General features: G+C 56.4%; 1 protein-coding gene across 1 annotated transcript in view; it reads right to left on the reverse strand.

Annotated features, from left to right (window-relative positions):
• Window positions 1-5,963: 5,963 nt before the first annotated feature.
• Window positions 5,964-23,212, reverse strand: part of LOC104309614 (ectonucleotide pyrophosphatase/phosphodiesterase family member 3-like) — a 62,301-nt gene continuing 45,052 nt past the window's right edge. The window contains exons 16-25 of the mRNA XM_054174023.1: window positions 22,754-22,820; window positions 20,830-20,917; window positions 19,869-20,038; window positions 19,733-19,784; window positions 17,626-17,780; window positions 14,776-14,911; window positions 13,703-13,780; window positions 11,530-11,662; window positions 7,268-7,424; window positions 5,964-6,137 (exon numbers count right to left, since the gene is read on the reverse strand). Of these exons, the coding sequence (XP_054029998.1) occupies window positions 5,964-6,137; window positions 7,268-7,424; window positions 11,530-11,662; window positions 13,703-13,780; window positions 14,776-14,911; window positions 17,626-17,780; window positions 19,733-19,784; window positions 19,869-20,038; window positions 20,830-20,917; window positions 22,754-22,820 (1,210 nt within the window). The remainder of the gene's footprint in view (window positions 6,138-7,267; window positions 7,425-11,529; window positions 11,663-13,702; window positions 13,781-14,775; window positions 14,912-17,625; window positions 17,781-19,732; window positions 19,785-19,868; window positions 20,039-20,829; window positions 20,918-22,753; window positions 22,821-23,212) is intronic.

Consider the following 23,212-nt stretch of genomic DNA (forward strand, 5'->3'; position numbering starts at 1 on the left):
CTTGGGCAGCAGCTCTCTGAGCTGGGTTAGGAACTGGCTGGAGGCTGAGCCCAGAGAGTGGTGGTGAATGGTGCCACAGCCAGCTGGCAGCCAGGCACCAGTGGTGTGCCCCAGGGAGCAGTGCTGGGCCCCAGCCTGTTCAGTATCTTCATTGATGATCTGGAGGAGGGCATTGAGTCCATCAGCAGCAAATGTGCAGCTGACAGCAAGCTGGGGGCAGGAGTTGAGCTGTTAGAGGGTAGGAGAGCTCTGCAGAGGGACCTTGCCAGGCTGGGCAGATGGGCAGAGGCCAAGGGCAGGAGATTGAACACATCCAAGTGCCAGGGGCTGCACATTGGCCTCAGCAACCCCAGGCAGAGCTACAGGCTGGGGGCAGAGTGGCTGAGAGCAGCCAGGCAGAGAGGGACCTGGGGGTGCTGGTTGATGGTAGGCTGAACATGAGCCTGCAGTGTGCCCAGGCAGTCAGGAGGGCCAATGGCATCCTGGCCTGCATCAGGAAGAGTGTGGCCAGCAGGAGTGGGGAGGTCATTCTGCCCCTGTACACTGCACTGCTTAGGCCACACCTGGAGTCCTGTGTCCAGTTCTGGGCTCCTCAGCTCAAGAAGGACATTGAGAGACTTGAAGGTGTCCAGAGAAGGGCAAGGAGGCTGGGGAGGGGTCTGGAGCACAGCCCTGGGAGGAGAGGCTGAGGGAGCTGGGGTTGCTTAGCCTGCAGAAGAGGAGGCTCAGGGGAGACCTTCTTGCTCTCTGCAACTGCCTGAAGGGAGGTTGGAGCCAGGTGGGGGTTGGTCTCTTCTCCCAGGCAGCCAGCAGCAGAACAAGAGGACACAGTCTCAAGCTGTGCCAGGGGAGGTTTAGGCTGGAGGTTAGGAAGAAGTTCTACACAGAGAGAGTGATTGCCCATTGGAATGTGCTGCCTGGGGAGGTGGTGGAGTCCCCATCCCTGGAGGTGTTCAGGAGGAGACTTGATGGGGTGCTTGGTGCCATGGGTTAGTTGATTAGGTGGTGTTGGTTGATGGGTTGGACTTGATCTTGAAGGTCTCTTCCAGCCTGGTCCATTCTATTCTATTCTATTCTATTCTATTCTATTCTATTCTATTCTAAGTGAGAGCCCTGGGCTGTCAGTGCCACTGGTGGTCATGCCAGGCTTACAGCACAGTCCTTGTGCCATCCAACTACAGCTGGGCAAAGCTGTAGGTAGCTGTGTGCGAAACCACTCAGAACTAAGCTCTGAAGAAGAAATCACAGAGTTGTTTGTTGCTCTCCTTGGCCATCAGGACAGCACTGCAGCTGTCACTCAGCCAAGCCATGAGGCCAGAGGAACACCAAAGGCACAGCTCAGCTGCATCCAGTCATCCATAGTTCTGTACCAGGAGGCTGCTGGAACACTGGCACAGGTTGTCCAGGGAGGTGGTTGAGGCCCCAGCCCTGAAGATATTGAAGGGGAGGCTGGGCAGGGCTCTGGGCAGCCTGACCTAGTGCAGGATGTCCCTGCTGAGTGCAGAGGGCTTGGACTGGATGGGCTTTGGAGCTCCCTTCCAAGCCAGAGCATTCTGTGATCCCATGATTCAGGAGGTGGAAGCTGACAACAGCTGAGAAATGAGAGGGAGCAGTTTAAAGCAGATGGTTCATCCAAGGCCAGGAGGAAATCATCTTCTTCACTTCACCCCCACAGCCCAATAAGCAATCCCCAGTGTCTGCAGGAGAGTCCCTGAGCACACAGAACACACCAGGGCCTGTGTCCAAGAGCTGTGCAGCCTCCTGCAAGTCCTGAGTGCAGGAGCAGCACTTGTGGCCTGAGCAAGCACTGGCTGGCTGTGGTCACAGCCCCACAGACTGAGTGGGAGCTCACACTCTGCTTTGATTCCAGAGGGATCCTTTGGGGAGCTTGGCTGGCACAAAACCAGCTGGGCCAAGTGCTGAAGCTGGAGGAAGGGCTGGGGACTCTTTTCTGGAGCAGCTGAAGGGCACAGCTGCTGGGGAGAAACGTGGCTGGGGCTGGGAGGAGGGAAAGAAACACACTGGAGCCAGAGCAATGAGAAGCAGGAGCCATGGGAAAGGGAGGATGGGCAGCAGGCAGAGCCACAGAGACCCTGCCCAAGAGCAGAAGCTGAAGCAAGTAGAGCTCATGTGCTGAGGGGCAGCTCCAAAGAGGGTCACTGCCAGTCCTGCCCTCCACAGCCTGCCAGGGAAGTGCTCCCAGGCCTTTTCCAAACCAGCTTCACTGCCATCTCCTTCTCTGCCTTCCCACCAGGCAGCCTGCTGGTTGCTGTCACTCCAGAGAGCCAGGGCAGTGTCTGCCTTGGAGAAGCCCTCCAAGGTCACCCAGCGCAGCCAGCAGCCCAACCCCACCAAGGACACCAAACCCTGGCCCCAAGTGCCATGGCCACAGGGTTCTGGAACACCTCCAGGGATGGGGACTCCACCACCTCCCTGGGCAGCCTCTGCCAGGCCCTGACCACTCCTGCAGCAAACCCTCCCCTGGCACAATTCCAGGCCAGTTCCCCTCCTTCTATCACCTGAGACTGGGGAGCAGAGCCCAACCCCAACCTCCTTGCAGCCTCCTTCCAGGGAGCTGCAGAGAGCAATGAGCTCTCCCTCACCCTTCTCTTCTCCACACCAAACACCCCCAGCTCCCTCAGCTGCTCCTCCCCAGCCCTGTTCTCCAGACCCTTCCCCAGCTCTGTTGCCCTTCTCTGGACCTGCTCCAGCCCTCAAAGTCCTTCTGGGAGTGAGGGACCCAAAACTGAACCCATCACTCAAGGTGCAGCCTCAGCAGTGCCCAGTCCAGGGGCACAATCCCTGCCCACACCACTGCTGCTCCAGGCCAGGCTGCTGGTGGCCTTCTTGCCCACCTGGGCACTGCTGCCCCATCTTCAGCACCCCCAGGGCCTTTCCTGCTGGGCACTTTCCAGCCCTCTGCCCCAAGCCTGGAGCATCCATGGGGTTGCTGTGACCCAAGTGCAGCACTCAGCACCTGGCCTTGTTGAACCTCATCCCACTGACCTCCACTCATCCATTCAGCCTTTCCAGACCCCTCTGCAGAGGCTTCCTGCCCCCCAGCAGATCAACACTCCTGCCCAGCTTGGTGTCACCTGCAAACTGACTGAGGGAGCCCCAGATTCCCTCATCCAGGTCATTGACAGAGGCATTGTGCCTGTAAGAGCCATGGCTGCAGGGGGGGATTTGCTGCCAAGCCAGCAGAAGCATGCTTGGTGTGCCCAGCAGAGCCTGAGAGCTGCTCTCAGTGCTCATGAGGGAAAATACCCTGAACCAAACTGGAGACAGCTTCTGTGTCTGTGCAGCAGCACTGCTCCCAGAGCACTGCACTGCTCATAACACTCAGTCTCATAGCACATGAAATGTGCTCCAGCTGCTGCCTGAGGAAAGGAAATGAGGCAAGAGTTCTCATGTTGTGGAAAGACTGAGAGGCAGCTCCAGCCTGAGCTCACCTTTCCCAGGGGTCAGCAGCTGAGCTTTTAGAAGTCCCAAGGAACAGAAGCTTGAACATTCTGACAGAGCTTTTGCTCTGCCTTTCTTCCCCCTTGGCACTGGAGGCTGATCTGAAATGCTCAGGGGTGTGGGGAGACAGCCAGCCTCTGTAACCTGAACAGCAGTGGAGTTGAGAAGCTGTGGACAATGCCCCTAGGCAAGAGGGGAAGGAGAGCTGCAGCCCCTTTGGAATCTGCTGCTGCAGGACACTCTGCTCCCAGCTGCAGCAAACATCCTCTTGACTGGCACTGAGGAGAAACTCCTCAGGAGCAAGGAGAGGCAGCTCTCCTTCCTGAAGCACTTGTGAATGCCTGGTGGGGAGGACACCCTGCCAGTGGCCTGGGGCAGGCAGAGATGGGATTCACAGCTGCAGCCTGGGCAGACACAGCTCTGGCAGCTTCCCTCCCAAGGACAAACAGCAGTGGCAATAAAGAGCTCCAAAGCAGAAGGGCTGGGGAGGTGGAAATGGCATTCCCTGGCTGCCTTCCTGAGTCTCCTCAGCCATTCCCCAGCAGGGCTCTCTCCTCCCCTGCAGCTGCCTGGTGGCTGTGGGGCAGGCTGTGGATGGAGTCTGCCTGGACTGCAGCAAGGCCTTTGCCACCATCCCCCACAGCAAGCTCCTGGCCAAGCTGTCAGCCCCTGGCTTGGACAGCAGCTCTCTGAGCTGGGTTAGGAACTGGCTGGAGGCTGAGCCCAGAGAGTGGTGGTGAATGGTGCCACAGCCAGCTGGCAGCCAGGCACCAGTGGTGTGCCCCAGGGAGCAGTGCTGGGCCCCAGCCTGGTCAATATCTTTATTGATGATCTGGAGGAGGGCATTGAGTCCATCAGCAGCAAATGTGCAGCTGACAGCAAGCTGGGGGCAGGAGTTGATCTGTTAGAGGGTAGGAGAGCTCTGCAGAGGGACCTTGCCAGGCTGGGCAGATGGGCAGAGGCCAACAGGATGGCATTCAACAAGTCCAAGTGCCAGGGGCTGCACTTTGGCCACAGCAACCCCAGGCAGTGCTACAGGCTGGGGTCAGAGTGGTTGAGAGCAGCCAGGCAGAGAGGGACCTGGGGGTAGTGGTTGACAGCAGCTGAACATGAGCCAGCAGTGTGCCCAGGGGGCCAAGAAGGCCAAGGGCATCCTGGCCTGCATCAGGCAGAGTGTGGCTAGCAGGAGCAGGGAAGTCCTTGTGCCCTGTGCTCAGCACTGCTTAGGCCACACCTTGAGTCCTGTGTCCAGTTCTGGGCTCCTCAGCTCAAGAAGGACATTGAGAGACTTGAAGGTGTCCAGAGAAGGGCAAGGAGGCTGGGGAGGGGTCTGGAGCACAGCCCTGTGAGGAGAGGCTGAGGGAGCTGGGGTTGCTTAGCCTGCAGAAGAGGAGGCTCAGGGGAGACCTTCTTGCTCTCTGCAACTCCCTGCAGGGAGGTTGGAGCCAGGTGGGGGTTGGTCTCTTCTCCCAGGCACCCAGCAGCAGAACAAGAGGACACAGTCTCAAGCTGTGCCAGGGGAGGTTTAGGCTGGAGGGGAGGAGAAAGTTCTTCCCAGAAAGAGGAACTGGCCATTGGAATGTGCTGCCCAGGGAGGTGGTGGAGTCCCCATCCCTGGAGGTGTTCAGGAGGGGATTGGATGTGGCACTTGGAGTCATGGTTTAGTCATGAGCTCTGTGGTGACAGCTTGGACTTGATGATCTTTGAGGTCTCTTCCAACCTCTGTGATACTCTGATACTTTCCAGTTCCAGCAAAGAAATGTCTCCTGTACAGTTACACTTCAGGGGATTCTCTGACATGGACCTTTTGCAGGCTTAATGGAAACCACTGCTGGTAAAATAGTCTCTGTTTTGCAAGCCTGGGGCCCTCAACACAAGAAAGACTTGGAACTGCTGGAGAGGGTCCAGAGGAGACCAGAAAGAGGGCTGGAGAAGCACCCTGTGGGGACAGGCTGGGAGAGCTGGGGCTGTTCAGCCTGGAGAAGGCTCCAGGCAGACCTCAGAGCAGCCTTCCAGTACCTGAAGGGCTCCAGGAGAGCTGGGGAGGGACTCTGGACAAGGGCTGGGAGTGACAGGGTGAGGAACAATGGCTTTGAGCTGGGAGAGGGGAGACTGAGACTGGAGATGAGGAGGAAGCTCTGCACAGTGAGGGTGGTGAGACTCTGGCACAGGCTGCCCAGGGAGGTGGTGCAGGCCCTGACCCTGGACACATTCACGAGCAGACTTGATGTGGCCCTGGGCAGCTTGCCCCGAGCAGAGGTGCCCCTGCTGCTTGCAGGGGGTTGGACCTTTGAGAGTGCCTTCCAGCCCAGTGCAATCTGTGACTCTGTGCCTTCCTCCAGGTGATTGCATTGCAGGCACAAAACACTTCAGACACAACGCAGGTGAGGAGCAGCCAAGCAGCTCTGCGTGTCCCTGGGGCACAGCAGTGGCTGAGCCAGGAGCAGAGCTCAGTCACTGCCATTGGCTTGCTCCCAGGCACTGGCACCTTGAGCAGACCCTCAGTTACTTTCAGTCTCCAACATTGGCAAAAATGTCTTGAGCCTGAGGAGCTGTGGGATGGGCTCCTGCCTGTCCTGGTAGAAGTCCAGCCCCGTCAGCAGCTCCACGTCCCGCACCCGCGCCGTGTGAGCCCAGACTCTTTCTTCAACCCACTCAGCAGGGGCTTTGTTTGCCTGCCAAAACACAGCAGGACCATGCTCACACACTGGAGGCACTCTGCTCGCTGGGGCTGCTGCTACACAGCCACCAGTGTCCAAACTGCCACTGCTCAGAAGGGTCTGTGGTGGCAGGACACGAGGCACTGCTTTGACACTGGAGCAGGGCAGCTTTGGGGCTGACATTAGGAAGAGATTCTTTGCAGTGAGGCTGGGGGGACACTGCAGTGGGCTGCCCAGGGAGGTTGTAGGTTCCCCATCCCTGCAAGTGTCTAAGACCAGGCTTAGGGCAACCTGGGCTAGTGGGAGGTGTCCCTGCCCATGGCAGGGGATTGGAACTGAATGCTCTTTAAGGTCCCTTCCAGTTCAGGCCATGCTGTGATGATTCCATGACAGAAGAAAGGCCTCCAGGTGGTCAGACTCCTTCCAGGTTTTCCAAGCCACCTTACACTTGGGGATTAGACTGGGTCTCAGATTAGGCTGGATTTTAGATTGGATATTAGATTGGATCTTAGGTTAGATTGGCTCTCAGATTAGAGTGGATCTTAGGAAGAAGTTCTTCAGCATGAGGGTGGTGAGACACTGGAAGGGGTTGCCCAGGGAGGCTGTGGAGGTCTCCTCCCTGGAGGTGCTCAAGGCCAGGCTGGATGAGGCTAGCCTGGGCTAGCTGAGAGGTGTCCCTGCCCCTGGGAGTGAGGTTGGAGGAGATGAGCTCTGAGGTCTCTCCCAACCTGAGCCATCTGTGCCTCTATGATCCCCATCCCAATGCCTGCTGTGTAATGCTGCTAAAGCTGGAGCAAGGGACTGCTCATTCTTCTGGCTACACTGAAGGGAGTAACACTCCAAGCCCCCTGCAGTAACTGTACCCTGCAACCCCCCATGAAGCTCCCTCCTCACTGCTGGCTGTGCTGCTGCTCTCAGTCCTTCCCAGGAGACATTTCCATGGCCTTTGGTCAAATCCTTTCTTCTTCTTCCTTGCCCCTCATTGCTTTCCAGCTACCTGTGCTGGACCTTCTTGCTCTCTGAGTCACCACTTCAGCTCTCAGCTCACTCTCAGCTCAAGGGGAATGAAACCCTTAGATGCCTGGGTTGCAGTGGGAGCCACTTCCCAAAGCTCCTTGCCCCCAGCAGCACAGAACTGTACTTACAGCACAGCTTTCAGAGTTGTCAGCTCGGTGGGGGATGATGAAGGAGAGAACATCCAAGGAGCCTGAGCAGTTGAGTGGAGTGTGGGACCTGTTCTTGCAGCTGGTCAGCACCACGAAGTAGTGGGTGGGGACAGGGATCTCTGTGTGATTCACATGCCTGCAAGACAAGCACTGGTGAAGGGACCTGCATGGATACCAGCTACTGACACTGCTCCATTGGTCATGGAGGGAACCCAGCACAGGCTGGCACTACTCCCTCCCAGCACTGGAATGGCCACCTGATGGCACAGAGAGCCACACACACAGGGGGCAGAGCTCTGCTTCGAGGAGTCCCAGGGAAACCCAAAGGATTTCACCCCTGGAGGTGTTTGAAAGACCTGGGGCTGCTCAGTCTGGAGAGGAGAAGACTGAGAGGGATCTGATCAATGCCTATCAATACCTGAGGACTGGGGGTCAGGAAGGAAGGGACAGGGACAGGCTCTGCTCAGTGGCACCCTGTGACAGGACAAGGGACAATGGATAGAAACCACAGCACAGGAGGTTCCACCCCAGCACAAGGGACAACTTCTTTACTGTGAGGGTCACAGGGCACTGGAGCAGGTCTGAGCTCCCCAGCTCAGGAGGGACAGGGATCTGCTGGAGAGGGCCCAGCAGAGGCTATGAGGATGATCAGGGGACTGAGCACTGCCTGGGGAGGACAGGCTGAGAGCCCTGGGGCTGTTCAGTGTGGGGGGTCAGGAGGGAGGGGACAGGGACAGGCTCTGCTCACTGTGGCCTGGGACAGGACAAGAGGCAATGGATGGAAACTGCAGCACAGGAGGTTCCACCTCAACATGAGGAGGAACTTCTTCCCTGTGAGGGTCCCAGAGCCCTGGAGCAGGCTGCCCAGAGAGGTTGTGGAGTCTCCTTCTCTGGAGCCTTCCCAGCCCTGTCTGGATGTGTTCCTGTGTGACCTGGGCTGGATTCTCTGCTCCTGCTCTGGCAGAGGATTGGACTGGAAGGTCTCCAGAGGCCCCTTCCAACCCCTCACATCCTTTGTGATGTGGCTGAGGAGCTCAGGGCCATGGTCTAAGGGTTGTGTACAGGGAGGTGTTAGGTCATGGTTGGACTCCAGGATCCTGGAAAGCCAGGGGACTGTGATTCTGTGGTTGCCTAGGTGGTAGCACTCTGCTTTGCCCCAGCCAGAGAGCCCTGCAGCGATGAAACTGAGCTGGAGGCAAGTGATGAGAAAATCAGCTTCTGGTTCCTGGCCAGCAAGAAACCCCAGGAACAATGAGAGCTGAGCTGTGGCTGTGTGCTCTGGAGACCAGCTCAGCACAGCTGACCGAGAAGGGCTTTGCCTCCCTGTTCTGGCTGCTCCACGAGCATGGCCACTGCTGTGCGCAGGTCAGGAGGAGCTGACTGCTTCCCAGCTGTGCTGCACATCTGCAGCACTCAGCAACATCCCAACAGCATCAGCACTGTGAGTGACTGACCATGCTGCAGCCATTGTGCTCGTTCCAAACCATAGTGGACATCCTGTGGTCAGCTGGGCACGGCAGCGCTCTGCCTGGAAGGAAGTTCCAGCCCCTCCTGCCTCCCACCCTCCTGCTCGGTGCAGAGCTGAGTTCCCCTTCCCAAACCATTTCTGAGAGATGTGGGATCCAGCCTGGCCTTGACTGAAACCTCTGCAGGGGCAGATGCAGCTGGGCAGATTTCCCAGCACTTCCCTGCTACAGGGATGTTTCTTACTGGCCTTTGCCCTATATTTGGAAAGAAAGCTCTGATTTGCTTGTCCTGCCTGTGCCTCTTCCTGCCCTCCTGCCCTCACACACAGCTGGCTTGGGCTGTTCCATTGCTCTTCTGGAGAGCTCTTCCCTTTCTCTTTTAATGCCAGGCTTCTCTTGCTCCTCTTCCTACATCCAGAAGAGTGGTCAGATGCTTTCAGCTGAGCTACCAGAGCTCACTAAAAGGTACCCAGACCTTGTCAGGGCTTTGTGTGAGCGGTGCAGGGCAGAGCTTTGGGAAGGTCTCACTCAGGAGCTTTCCATCTGGCATTCCCAGAGGCATGGATTCAGTGAAGGCAAACAGAGAAATCTGGACAAAAATCATCCATTTGAGACAAGAGGGAGAGCAAGCCACAGCTGAGTGAGTGCAGCATGGAAGGGAGACAACAGTGCTTGAGCATCTCCTGAGTATCCTGTACAGCAGTCCAGCTGCAGAGCCCTGAGCAGCTTGGCCTAAGCTTGGGAAATGAAGTGCTGCCCTTCTCCTGTGCTTGTGTGCAGGGGCAGCAGTGACTGGGTGTGACACACAGGGCAGCTGAGCACCAGCCAGGGGGTGCCCAGGTGACCAAGAAGGCCACCAAGCATCCTGGCCTGGATCAGCAGTGGTGTGGCCAGCAGCACTAGGGATGGGGTTGTGCCTCTCTACTCTTCACTGGTGAGGCTGCACCTCAAATACTGGCTTCAGGTGTGGGCCCCTCTAAGGACATTGAGGTGCTGGGGCAGAGAAGGGCAGCAAAGCTGGAGAACAGCTGAGGAGCTGGGGTTGGTTAGTCTGGAGAAGAGGAGGCTGAGAGGAGAGCTCATGGCTCTATACAGCTCCATGAAATGAGGCTGGAGCCAGCTGGGGGTTGGGTTCTTCTCACATGCAACAAGTACCAGGAGAAGAGGAAACAGCCTCAGGCTGTGCCAGGGGAGGCTCAGGTTGGAGATTAGGAACAATCTCTCCCCAGCAAGGGCTCTCAGGCCCTGTCCCAGGCTGCCCAGGGAGGTGCTGCAGTCCCCAGCCCTGGAGGGGTTTCAGAGCTGCATGGATGTGGTGCTGAGGGCTGTGGGGTAGTGGCAGTGGCTCAGCAGCAGGGCTGGGGCTGTGAGCTCTGGGGGAGAGGTTGGACTTTGTGATCTCAGAGGTCTCTCCCAACCTCCCCAGTTGTGTGATTCGAGCTGCAAAGCTGCTTTCTCTTCACTGGAACTGCAGCCCCTACAGCTGTGCAGCTGTTTGCAAGAGCATTTACTGCTGTGTGAGCAGCAGTGGCTGCAGCACTGCACCAGGAGCCCTGCACCAGGAGCCCTGCACCAGGAGCACTGCACCAGGAGCCCTGCACCAGGAGCACTGCACCAGGAGCCCTGCACCAGGAGCTCCGCACCAGGAGCTCTGCACCAGGAGCCCTGCACCAGGAGCACTGCACCAGGAGCTCTGCACCAGGAGCTCTGCACCAGGAGCACTGCACCAGGAGCTCTGCACCAGGAGCTCTGCACCAGGAGCCCTGCACCAGGAGCTCTGCACCAGGAGCCCTGCACCAGGAGCTCTGCACCAGGACCTCTGCACCAGGAGCCCTTGTCGTGGTTTAGGCTGGGTGCTGGCCCAGATGCCACTGCGCAGGCCACACCTGGGAGGTCCCAAGGGGTGGGCCCAGCCCAGGGTGTGGTCACAGGGACCAGGTATTCCATTCCCATAATGCCCTGCTCCCCTATAAAAAGGCCATGCAGGGTCTTCACTTCCTCTTTCGTCCCCTGCTGCTGCCTAGGTAACATGGCTGAGCTGCCTCCCTTGGGCCTGCTCAGGCCCAAGGCTGGGTTGGGGGGGGGAGAAAGAGCCCTGGGGGGGTTTGGGTGTACCCCCAGGTGGGGATGGGATGTTCTTGGGTATGTTCTGGGATCTCTCTCTTTGTCATGGTGCTTGTGGGTCTCTGTAAAACTTTCATTGTTGTTTGTTATTGTTTTCCTATTTAAACTTTCCATCACTTTTGCAATCCGTTTGCCTGAGTCGTTATTTCTGCCCCTGGTGGGGAGGGGATCTGCCCCAACCCATTACAGCCCTGCACCAGGAGCCCTGCACCAGGACCTCTGCACCAGGAACCCTGCACCAGGAACCCCGCACCAGGAGCCCCGCACCAGGAGCCCCGCACCAGGAGCCCTGCACCAGGAGCCCTGCACCAGGAGCCCTGCACAAGGAGCCCTGCACCAGGAGCCCCGCACCAGGAGCTCTGCACCAGGAGCCCTGCACCAGGAGCTCTGCACCAGGCCCTGCACCAGGAGCCCTGCACCAGGAGCTCCGGACTAGGAGCCCTGCACCAGGAGCACTGCACCAGGAGCCCTGCACCAGGAGCTCTGCACCAGGCCCTGCACCAGGAGCTCTGCACCAGGAGCCCTGCACCAGGAGCCCTGCACCAGGAGCACTGCATTCTCATTGCTTCCTGTTCCTTGGCAATAGAAAGCTGTGTGCAAGTCGAGCAGGACATGCTCTGGGCTTGGGTTCTGCCTTCTCCACACACTTACTGCTCAATGTCCTCCGGAGCGTCAAAGTGGCCATCATAGTCGTAGTCAAACACCGGCCCACTGACAACATTGACTCCATTCCTTTCTCTGGCATACTGCTGCAGAAGCACATCATGGAAATAGTCCCAGATCTCTGTCATCAGAAGAAACCAGAGCCCCAGTTAGCAGAAATCTGAAGCTAAAGCAAAATCAGAGCTCTCCTTCTTCACAGGTGGATAATGAAAAGCTCCAGGCTGAGCTGCCTGGGGAAGCAGCTCTTTGGTAGGCACACTCTGTGTCCTCAGAGGGACAGTCTGCCACTCACCACGGAGAGAGGCATGGCAGGTGCTGTTCCAGCTGTGCCCATTGCACTGCTGCAGAGAGCACACTCAGGCAGCAGCTGCAGACACAGTTCTAGAGCTCAGAGGTCCTTCATTCCTAGCACAGCTGCTAGCACCTGCCACTGTGCCAGTGCCTAGGAGCTGAGCTAATGGAGAGCTCAGGTAGTGGAGATCTCAGATCTGAGCTAATGGAGATCAGAGCTAATGGAGATCTGAGATCTGAGCTAATGGAGGTTTGAGATCTGAGGCAGTGAAGATCTGAGATCTGAGCTAATGGAGATCTTAGATCTGAGGCAGTGATGATCTGAGATCTGAGCTAATGGAGATTTGAGATCTGAGGTAGTGGAGGTCTGAGGTATTGGAGGTCTGAGGTATTGGAGGTCTGAGATCTGAGCTAATGGAGGTTTGAGATCTGAGGCAGTGAAGATCTGAGATCTGAGCTAATGGAGTTCTCAGGTATTGGAGGTCTGAGATCTGAGCTAATGGAGGTTTGAGATCTGAGGTAGTGGAGGTCTGAGATATGAGCTAATGGAGTTCTGAGGTGGAGGTCTGAGATCTGAGCTAATGGAGATCTGAGATCTGAGCTAATGGAGATCTGAGGTAGTGAAGATCTCAGGTCTGAGCTAATGGAGGTTTGAGATCTGAGGTAGTGGAGAGTTGAGATCTGAGGTTGTGGAGATCTGAGGTCTGAGCTACTGGAGATCTGAGGTAGTGGAGATCTGAGCTAATGAGGCTAATGAGAACTGAGCTAATGACCATGCAGCACCTGAGAGTGGCTCTGCAGGACTGATGCAAATGCCACCAGAGATTGTGGCTTAGCTCCCAGGTGGTTTTGGGGAAAAGGGGGCTGCAGCCTCTTGGTGTGGCCATGGCACTTCAGCACCTGGCTTGGTGGCCACGGTGCTGTTGGGCTGGTGGTTGGATCCCAGAGGGCTTTCCCAACCCAAGCAATTCCATGAAAACACACTGCAGGATAGCAGCTGGGGAGACTGCTGGCAAGAAACCCAGATGGGTTTGGGAAGCTGAGGGCATCCCTGCTGGTTCACCTCCTGCCTGTGGTCTGAAGGAAACTCCTGTAAGGTTTTACCTCCTGTAGGTTTTCCCTTGGCAAAGGGGGGGTGTGGGGTGTGCTGTAATGTCTTTATTTGGAGGATTAAAACCACTTGGGCTTTCTGGATCCCTGTTTCTTTTGTGACATAAGCAGATGAAGAAATGAGATCTGAAGGCATTAGAAAGGTAGCTACAACACTGCTTTCCCTGCAGCTTCTTCCTTAGGCAATTCCTCTGTGTCTAAGCAGATGAGTCCAGGCCTAAGAGCCAAACAGGACAAGATGCAGCTGTGGAAAATGCCTTATCAGAGCTTCTGAATCCATGTGAGTCAGGCTGGATGGAAGGGTCAGTGCAGCTTACTGCACTTGGGTGACAGCAGCATCTGCCCCCAAGTACTGCAGGACTAAGAGTGCCCAGCTTGGCTTTGGTGATGAAGAGCAGGCACTGCCCCAGGGCATTGCTTACAAGCTTTGTCCTGGCTGCCCTCCAGGGCTTGCAAAGGAACAGTGCCATTTCCAGTCACCCTGAGCACTTCCCTAGGAGTTCCATAGCCAACATTTCCTGTTAGGACAGGAGCTGGAGAACAAATTCAACAGTGAAGAGGTAGACCTAGGCAGAGGCCAGGCAGGACCATGCTTACAGAGGTGAGCTTTAAAACCTAAACCTTCCCCTTTGCCTCTGCACAAGATCTGGATGTGCTGCAGGCCACACATTCCTGGGGTAAGTCCTGGGCCTATTTCTACCCAATCTGGACCCATAATTACATAAAATTAACCCAAATGAAGCACAACTTTGCAACCTACCTCTGAAGGCTGTGTACATGGGAACAATGTTGGTGGTGAGTAAAGCATCATACTGCGCAGCAGCAGGTGAGCTGAAGTCTGTGTGAAAGAGCAGGGTGTGAATGACTCAAGCAGCACACATGGACAGACCTGACTGATCCCTGTGGCACTGCCACTTGCAGGGGTGAGATCTGAGCATGAGTGCATCCTACTGCTGCAGAGACAGCTCAGCATTTGTTGTCAAATCAAATTGGATTCTAAAGTAATTGCCCCATTTGATGATAGGAGGCTGCACCAAGAGCGGTGTGGCCAGCAGGCTGAGAGAGGATCCTGCCCCTCTGCTCTGCTGAGCCCTCACCTGCAGTGCTGTGTCCAGCTCTGGGGCCCTCAGCACAGGAAGGACATGGAGCTGGTGGAACAGGTCCAGAGGATGCCTCAAAAATGCTCAGAGGGCTGGAGCACCTCTGCTGTGGGGACAGGCTGGGAGACTTGGGGCTGTTCAGCCTGGAGCAGGCCCCAGGGTGACCTTAGAGCTGCACTTCAAAATCTGAAGGGAACCTGCAGGAAGGCTGGGGAGGGACTGGAAGTTCTGCACCATGAGGGTGGGGAGACACTGGAACAGGCTGCCAAGGGATGTGGTGGAAGCCACATCCCTGGAGACATTCAAGGGCAGCCTTGATGTGTCCCTGGGCAGCCTGCTGCGGCTGGAGATGTCCCTGCTGAGTGCAGGAGGGTTGGACGAGATGCCCTTTGAGGCTCCCCTCCAGCCCAGGGCAATCTGTGAATCTGTGAAAGGAATGTCCACAGGGAGGAAGAGGGCACAGCCCTTCAGACCAACCCTTTGTATCTTTCCAACCACTTTTCACCGCAGCCAGCTTGTTCCATTTGTTAAAGAAAGGCCTGAAAGTGAAAGCCCCGAGAGGAGAGCAGCAGCTGCCCCGCTCTGCTCAGGCTGCGAACACTGCAGGCCTGTTCCTGCCCAGCTGCTGAGCCCAGGCAGCTTGTTTGGGTGTTTGGATATATGTTTAAACACAAAGCCACATCCAGCTGCTGAGGGCTTTCTAAGCTCTGGCTATAAAAAGAGCCCTGCTCACTGGGAGGGTAGAGGAAGCTGCGGGTGAAGGGCAGAGCTGCTTGGTAGTCAGAACAATTTTGGCTCCGGGCAGCAGGGATCCTGACATCAGCCCGCAGACAGTCTGCAGCAGTGGGAGGCAGAGCAGATGTGTTTTCCTGTGAAAAGGAGGAAAAAAAAGCAAGAGGGTTACACCCAGGGCTGTGGCTGAGCCACTGCTTGCTAAGGCTTTGGCTTTCTAGAACGGCCTTCACTGAACCCCCTCCTGTTTGGCCAGGGGATCAGGGGCAGGCGAGCGGCAGCCTCCCTGCGCCCCGAGCAGGGCTCGTCCTTCCCCTGCCCTGCTCAGGTAGCTCAGGGAAGTCCTTAGGCAGGCTGTAAAACAACTGCAGCAGAATAGGGGTGGGCAAAGGCAGATGGCAAGTCTGGCTCATTCCTCACTTGGAGGTATTTCTGGCAACACAGACTTGCTGTCACATCCTCCTGGGAAGCAGCTGCTCTAGACAGATGGCTCTGGCACCTCACCACACCAGCTGAGGATGCTGGCTGCAGAGTAAGAGTCTGAGCTGCTGCAGGGGAAAGGCTGCACATAGGAACAGGAAAAGCAATACACTGCTGGCTGCTTCTCAACTTCACTGCACTCCAGCTAGGATGTGGCCAAAAGTGATCCTGAGAAGCAGTATTTTTTCTATCACCTTTATTTATGGACCCAAGGTAGAGCAGGGGAGAGGTAGATTAGATGTTGGGAAGAAGTTGATCCCCAGGAGGGTGGTGAGAGCCTGGCACAGGCTGCCCAGGGAGGTGGTGGAAGCCTCCTGCCTGGAGGGGCACCTGAGGGGTGGAAGGGACCTCAAGGCTCAGCCAGTTCCAACCCCCTGCCATGGGCAGGGACACCTCACACTGCAGCAGGTTGCTCACAGCCACCTCCAGCCTGGCTGCAAACACCTCCAGGCAGGAGGCTGCCACCACCTCCCTGGGCAGCCTGTGCCAGGCTCTCACCACCCTCCTGGGGAACAACTTCTTCCTCACAGCCAATCTCAATCTCCCCACTTCTAGTTCTGCTCCATCCCCCCCAGTCCTATCCCTCCCTGACAGCCTCAGAAGTCCCTCCCCAGCTTTCTTGGAGCCCCCTGCAGATCCTGCAAGGCCACAATGAGGTCTCCCTGGAGCCTTCTCCTCTCCAGCCTGCACAACCCCAACTCCCTCAGTCTGTGCTCACAGCAGAGCAGCTCCAGCCCTCTGCTCCTCCTCGTGGCCCTGCTCTGGACACCTTCCAGCACCTCCAGAGCCTTCCTGGCACAGAGGCTCCAGAACTGGACCCAGAGCTCCAGCTGTGGCCTCAGCAGATGCCCATCTGATGGTCAGGTTGTGTATTACAGGGCAGAAGGGCTGGAACTGGATGGTCCTTGAGGGCCTTTCCAACCCTAACAATTCTCTGATGCTGTGATCAACAGAAACTCTCCACATGGAGTGAAGCATCAAGGGCCAAAGGCTGCCTTTGGCACCAGAGCAGCTGAGCTGTCCTTTCCCCCAGCAGCTGTGAATCCCAGTGCAAAGCTGACATCTCTTTGAGCTGCTTGTCCTTTCTGGTCTCCAGGGCAGGGCTGATGGATCAGGGTGGCTGCAGAAACCTGCACTGTACACTTGGTAACTGAGCTGATCCCCAGCCATGGCTTTATGGTCTCTGGGGGCAAACCAGAACCAAAGTAACACAGGTCTGAGGGAACTTGCCTAGGACTGTCCTGAAGAGAACTTCCTCCTTCTCCCTGAGCACCTTGGTCACATCCAGCAGCCAAACACAATCTGCTCCTGCCCTGTGTCATGAATCTGAGCAGCATTCACCTTTTCTGCAGCTTGATGAGGACACCACCCAACCCTTCTCATCTTTCAAGTGTCTTGAAGCCAACTCTGTGACCTAAGAGCTCCAAGCCAAGTGCCCAGGCAGACAGAGCTGGCTGGGAGCTGCCTGCCCAGCACACATCAGCACTTCCATCCATTTAGGATGTGAAGGCTGCTCATGGCCCTGCCTTGACAGCTTATCCCTTTCACAGCACAGGCTTACTGGCAGCACCTCACCAGCAGCAGCATCCTTTGTGCCCTTTTGCCCCACTAAGAGGCAGCCAATCCCACTTTTGAAACAACATCTTCCAACATTTGAAACTGAAAATGTGTCACAGACAACTATTGAGACATGAGAGCTTCAGCCACAGGGCACCCACAGTGCCTCAGCTCTGAGAGTCCTGAGGGATGGAGCAGATCTTCAGGCTGCTGCATTTCATAGCTTAAAATAGACTCATACAATCAACCAGGCTGGAAAAGACCTCACAGATCATCAAGTCCAACCTATGTCCTAATCCCTAACACCTCCTGACAACTAAACCATGGCTCCAAGTGCCACAGCCAATCCCCTCTTGAACACCTCCAGGCATGGGGACTCCACCACCTCCCTGGGCAGCACATTCCCATGGCCAGTCTCTCCTGCGGGGAAGAACTTTCTCCTCACCTCCAGCCTAAACCTCCCCTGGCACAGCTTCAGACTCTGTCCTCTTGTTCTGGTGCTGGCTGCCTGGGAGAAGAGACCAACCCCCACCTGGCTACAACCTCCCTGCAGGGAGTTGCAGAGAGCAAAAAGGTCTCCCCTGAGCCTCCTCTTCTGCAGGCTAAGCAACCCCAGCTCCCTCAGCCTCTCCTCACAGGGCTGTGCTCCAGACCCCTCCCCAGCCTCCTTGCCCTTCTCTGGACACCTTCAAGTCTCTCAATGTCCTTCTTGAGCTGAGGAGCCCAGAACTGGACACAGGACTCCAGGTGTGGCCTCAGCAGTGCTGAATGACTTCCCTGTCATTATACATAGGAGAGATGTTTGATGACCTACAGGCTTGTTCAGAGTGTATGCAGTCCACAGAGGCATCAGGATGTCATAGCTGTATCCACTCACATACTGGTGATGGGAAAGGAGGCAGTAGGTCTTCTCCTTCTGAAGAAGTCTGGGTCTCCCATATGGCAGGTGATAGGAGTGAGCCTCAGACACTGGAATGGAAACAGCAATTGTTGGCTCATTCCTCTACAAAGCTTTGGGTGGCACAAAGAGAAAAAACAACCAATTGAAATGTTGCCAAACACAAATAAGCCAACAGGGAGCACAGAGGAAGTGTAGAAACTCTGGTGCCAGGTGGAGCTGTGTCTGTGCTGGCCTTCCATGCAAGGCATGGGAGAGAGTGCTGCAGGTAGGAGAACATGAAGTGAGGAGTGTGGGCAGCAGGGCAGCAGAGGGGATTCTGCCCCTGGGCTCTGCTCTGCTCAGACCTCACCTCCAATCCTGCCTCCAGCTCTGCTGTCCCCAGCAGAAGGACACAGAGCTGCTGGAGTGAGCCCAGAGGAGGCCACAAAGGTGATCCAAGGGCTGGAGCAGCTCTGCTGTGAGCTCAGGCTGAGGGAGCTGGGGCTGTGCAGCCTGCAGAGGAGAAGACTCCAGGGGGACCTCAGAGCTGCCTGCCAGGACCTGAAGGGATCCTGCAGGAAGGCTGCAGAGAGACTTTTGCTGAGGGGGTCTGGAGCCAGGCCCAGGGGGAATGGTTTGGAGCTGAGGCAGAGCAGGGTTAGAGTGGAGCTGAGGAAGTTCTTCACTGTGAGGCTGGTGAGACTCTGGCACAGGCTGCCCAGGGAGGCTGTGGATATCTCCTCCCAGGGATGTTCAAAGCCAGTCTGGATGAGGCCTTGGGCAGCTGAGTCTAGTTGAGAGGTGTCCCTGCCCATGGCAGGGGGGTTGGAGCAGCTGATCTCTGAGGTCCCTTCCAACCTGAGCCATTCTCTGACTCTCTGTTGGATGTGCAGTGGTCAGGGTAATAAACCAGGCTTGCAAACTCCTGTTGGCTTGTGCTTGCCTACCAGCATGGAGATTCTGACCTCACCTGTCAAGTGGAGGGAAATTCACACCCTGTTTGCCTAGGAAGCCTTGCAGCACTTCCTGAAGTGTCCCCAGAGCACACACAAGTATCTCTGGCAATTTGTGATCAGAGAAAGGCAGAGGTCTGGTTCCAAGGAGGGGAACTGGAGGTGTGCCACAGAGTCTGGAAGTTCTTAGGCTTTCTCCAAAGGCCACCAAAACCTCTATGGGTTCCTCCAAGATTTCAATGGGATTCACATTTGAGCCAGCAGTGCCCAGGGGGGAGGAAAGCCAAAGGCCTCCTGGCTTGGGTCAGAAGCAGGGTGGGCAGCAGGGCCAGGAGGTGACCATCCCCCTGTGCTCAGCACTGGGGAGGCCACAGCTGCAGTGCTGTGCTCAGCCCTGGGCCCTCCCTGCAGGAAGGACACTGAGGGGCTGGAGCCTCTCCAGAGCAGGGCAGCCAGGCTGGAGAAGGGCCTGGAGCCCCTGGGCTAGAGGAGGGCTGAGGGAGCTGGGGGGGTTGAGGCTGGAGAAGAGGAGGCTGAGGGAGACCTCCTTGCTCTCTGCAGCTCCCTGCAGGGAGGTTGCAGTGAGGAGGGAGCAGCCTCTGCTCCTTGGTGCCAAGGGACAGGAGCAGAGGCAATGGCTCCAAGCTGCCCCAGGGCAGGCTCAGGCTGGATGTGAGGAACTATTTCTGCCCTGGAAGGGCTCTCAGACATTGGGAGAGGCTGCCCAGGGCAGTGCTGGAGTCCCCATCTCTGGGGGTGTTCCAGCAGCATGGAGCTGGTGCTTAGGGACCTGGTTTGGTGCTGAGCCTGCAGTGCTGGGGGGAGGGCTGGGCTGGGGGAGCTGGGAGGGCTCTGCCAGCTGGGTGGACTCTGGGCTCTGGGATTCCTGAGCATAACTGCTGCTATAACAGCACCAACACACAGAACAGCCAACACAAGCATGCATGTTATGTCTCTGCCCTGGCTTTTCTACTTCCCCTGAAGCTGTCACTACCATTGCCCAAGCTCCCACTGAACCCAGGGATGTCAACCCTTCATCAGGCACAGGGTTGGAAGCCTTGCTCTCCTTCTCAGGTCCTGCTACTTACCCTCTTCTGTGGTGAGATTTAGCCTCTGGTTTGCTTGTGAAACATTTGTTATCTGTGAAAGACAAGAAGCCAGCTCACACAACCTAAAGAGGGCACACTGGAAAAGGGCTTCAAGGTCCTAGCAGCCCCTACTTACAGCCTCACACCTGCATCCCAGGTCATCTGTGGGAATCAGGTGGGAAACTGGACATGCAGAAGGAGCTGCCTGCTCTCTGGCATGGGAAGGGTTGTAGAAGGGCTTTTTCAGGAGGTGATTCAAGCTGCCATGGGTTCCATTGTTTCCTGTTGGAGCAATCTCCAGCAAATCTGTTGGAAGAGGTGGAATTTGTTGCCATCAACTTCTTCAAAGCCCTGAGCTTCCCCAGCCTGCAGAGGGCCTCTGCATTCCCTCTGGTAGACAGGAAACAGCCTCTGCTGTCTGAGCTGCTAGGGGAGCTGGCACCACTGCCTTGCTCTGTGCTGGGTGTGAAGGGTCACTGCCATCTCTCCCCACACCAGGCTATGGGAAGGATGTGCCTGAGTGCTGTGGAGACAGTCTGGGGCATTGCCATCACACTGATGGTTCAATCCAGAGCACAGAGTGACTGCAAAGGCACCACCTGGGACCCTTGCAAGCCTGCTGCACTCTTGTGTGATGCCTCCATCCCTCCTTCCTCAGGCAGCTGCCTCCTGAGTGCTGCACCAGGGCTGCAGTGCTTCACCTGAAGTTCAGGAGCAAGAGCCCCACAAACCCTTGCCCCACAATTATTCCACAGGCATCATTTCAAGGCCTCATGGCAGCGGCAGCAGCAGCACTTCCTTCTGATCCTTCAGAGCCACCCTTCAAAGCAGAGCCACTGCTGCCAGTGAGTCCTTCAGCACTGTGCAGAAGGCAAATGGACACAGCTTCAGGGCTGTGTGTGCAAATCAGCCCCTGGATTTAGTGACTCCATTTTTAGTGGCTCTCCTTTTAGCTCTTCCAGCACTTGTGTTTGAAAAGCACTCCTGGTTTATCATAGAACCAGAGATCATCCAGTCCAACCAGCAGCCCAACACCACCACAGCCACTAAGCCACAGCCCCCAGTGCCATCTCAAGTGCTGGATTGTTTCTACTCACCACACATAAGGTTGTAAACCTCTATGTTCTCAAAAGCCTCCACTTCTGTTTGCTCTTTAAAGCTTGGGCCATAAGCTAAGAATATAGCCTGCAGTGCAAGAAAACAGAAGCTGTTGTCTGAAGGAATCCCAAAGCAAAGACAACTGAGTGCACTTTGTGGGGCCAGGGACACTGGAACAAACCATAGAAGCACAGAATCATGGAATCAATCAGGTTGGAAAAGACCTCAGAGATCATCCAGTCCAACCTGGCACCTCCTGACAACTGAACCATGGCTCCAAGTGCCACATCCAATCCCCCCTTGAACACCTCCAGGGATGGGGACTCCACCACCTCCCTGGGCAGCACATCCCAGTGGCCAGTCTCTCTTGCTGGGAAGAACTTTCTCCTCACCTCCAGCCTAAACCTCCCTTGGCACAGCTGGAGACTGCGGCCTCTTGTTCTGCTGCTGGCTGCCTGGGAGAAGAGACCAACCCCCACCTGGCTCCAACCTCCCTGCAGGGAGTTGCAGAGAGCAAGAAGGTCTCCCCTGAGCCTCCTCTTCTGCAGGCTAAAGCAGAGTCTTTGCACAGTCAGAGTTAAACACAACACTGTGCTGGGAAAGGAGGTAAATTTGCCAACCCCTTGGGTTGCCCTGGGCAGGGACACCTCCCACCAGCACAGGCTGCTCAGGGCCTCATCCAGCCTGGCTGCAAACACCTCCAGGCAGGAGGCAGCCACAGCCTCCCTGGGCAGCCTGTGCCAGACTCTCCCCACCCTCCCTGCCAAGAATTCCTTCCTCATCTCCAGTCTCAGTCTCCCCTCTCCCAGCTCAAAGCCATTGTTCCTCATCCTGGCACTCCCAGCCCTTGTCCAAAGTCCCTCCCCAGCTCTCCTGGAGCCCCTCAAGAGCCTATAGCTGTGCCCAAGGCATGGAGCAGGGCATGTGGAGAACCATCCTGAGCTCAGCAGAGATGTGTATCAGTCCCACCAATGGCACAAGGTGGTGCTGAGCAGCCCTGCTGGGCTCTGCAGGCACTGCAGAACACTGCTACTGCCTGCAGCCTCCCACTGGTTTCCACTGCTTCATAAGCCTCCCGAGCTCTCTGCCCATAAGGCACAGGAAACCTGACTAAGCAGGACAATGATCTGGTCTAGACAAAGATTCCCATAAGAGGAAAGGAATTTTTAGTGCCATTCTACACAGAAAAGACAAAAATAAGTCCTTCCCTGTGCCCCCAGCCCAAGGTCCTCCCTGGGAAGCAGGAGGTTCCTCTCCTGCCCACACAGCAGCAGTCTGGCAGGGTATTGACACAGCTGGCATCCAGCTGTGAAGCTCCAGGAGGAGCTGAGGCACAGACTATGGGATTAGTAGAGGCATACTTGACCTTACCTAAAGCTCACCCCAGAATGGACTTCAAGAGCCCAAAAGCTCAGGACCTCAAAATCCTCTCACTCTAAGCAGCAGTGGGAGTGAGATGGAAGTGCAGCACAGGCTGCACCAGCACACAGCTTATCCTGATGGCTTTTTCCCCACTGCTGTGATAAATCCTGGCAGGTAACCTACAGCTCATCTCCTCTGCCTTCCTGAGCATGCAGGCTTCAGGTGCTGAGCTGAGCTCCAAGAGCCTGTGAACATTTGTTAGTCTTTGCATCAGTAGAAGGAGAAAAGAATGACAGAAGTCAGTGCCCCACAGCAGATGCTTCCCTGGCATCTGCCTGGCTTCAGGGAGGTAAGCTGAACCCAGACAGCTTTTGTTACAGGATCCCAAGGGAACACATGGATGGAAGGCAAGAGGAGCCTGCAGACCCAGCCTGTGTGCATTGCTGATGCATTAGGTGCCATGGAAGAGAAGCAGAGTGTGTTCAGCCTCCTGGTGGTTCACCTGGCTCAGGGGGATTCTCTGCAGGAGAAGGTGTAAGGGTGGAGCAGAACCTTTCTCACCTCCATGCTTTTCAGCCTGTTGTCATAGCCATGGTTGCCTCCATCACAGAATGTGTAAGTGTTGTCCCTAGGGAGAAACCACAGAACCACAGAGCTGCCAGGGCTGGAAGGGAGCTCAAGGCTCAGCCAGTGCCAACCCCCTGCCATGGGCAGGGACACCTCACACCGCAGCAGGTTGCTCACAGCCACCTCCAGCCTGGCTGCAAACACCTCCAGGCAGGAGGCTGCCACCACCTCCCTGGGCAGCCTGTGCCAGGCTCTCACCACCCTCCTGGGCAACAACTTCTTCCTCACAGCCAGTCTGAATCAACCCATTAGACACCAGGCTGTGTGGGGCAGCAGACAGCTGGAGGGAAGGATCCATCCAGAGGGACCTGGACAGGCTGCAGAGCTGGGCACAAGCCAACCTCAGGAGGGTCAACAAGACCAAGGGCAGGGTCCTGCAGCTGGGTGGAGGCA

Source organism: Dryobates pubescens, chromosome 28 (assembly GCF_014839835.1).
Source record: "Dryobates pubescens isolate bDryPub1 chromosome 28, bDryPub1.pri, whole genome shotgun sequence".
NCBI lineage: Eukaryota > Metazoa > Chordata > Aves > Piciformes > Picidae > Dryobates > Dryobates pubescens.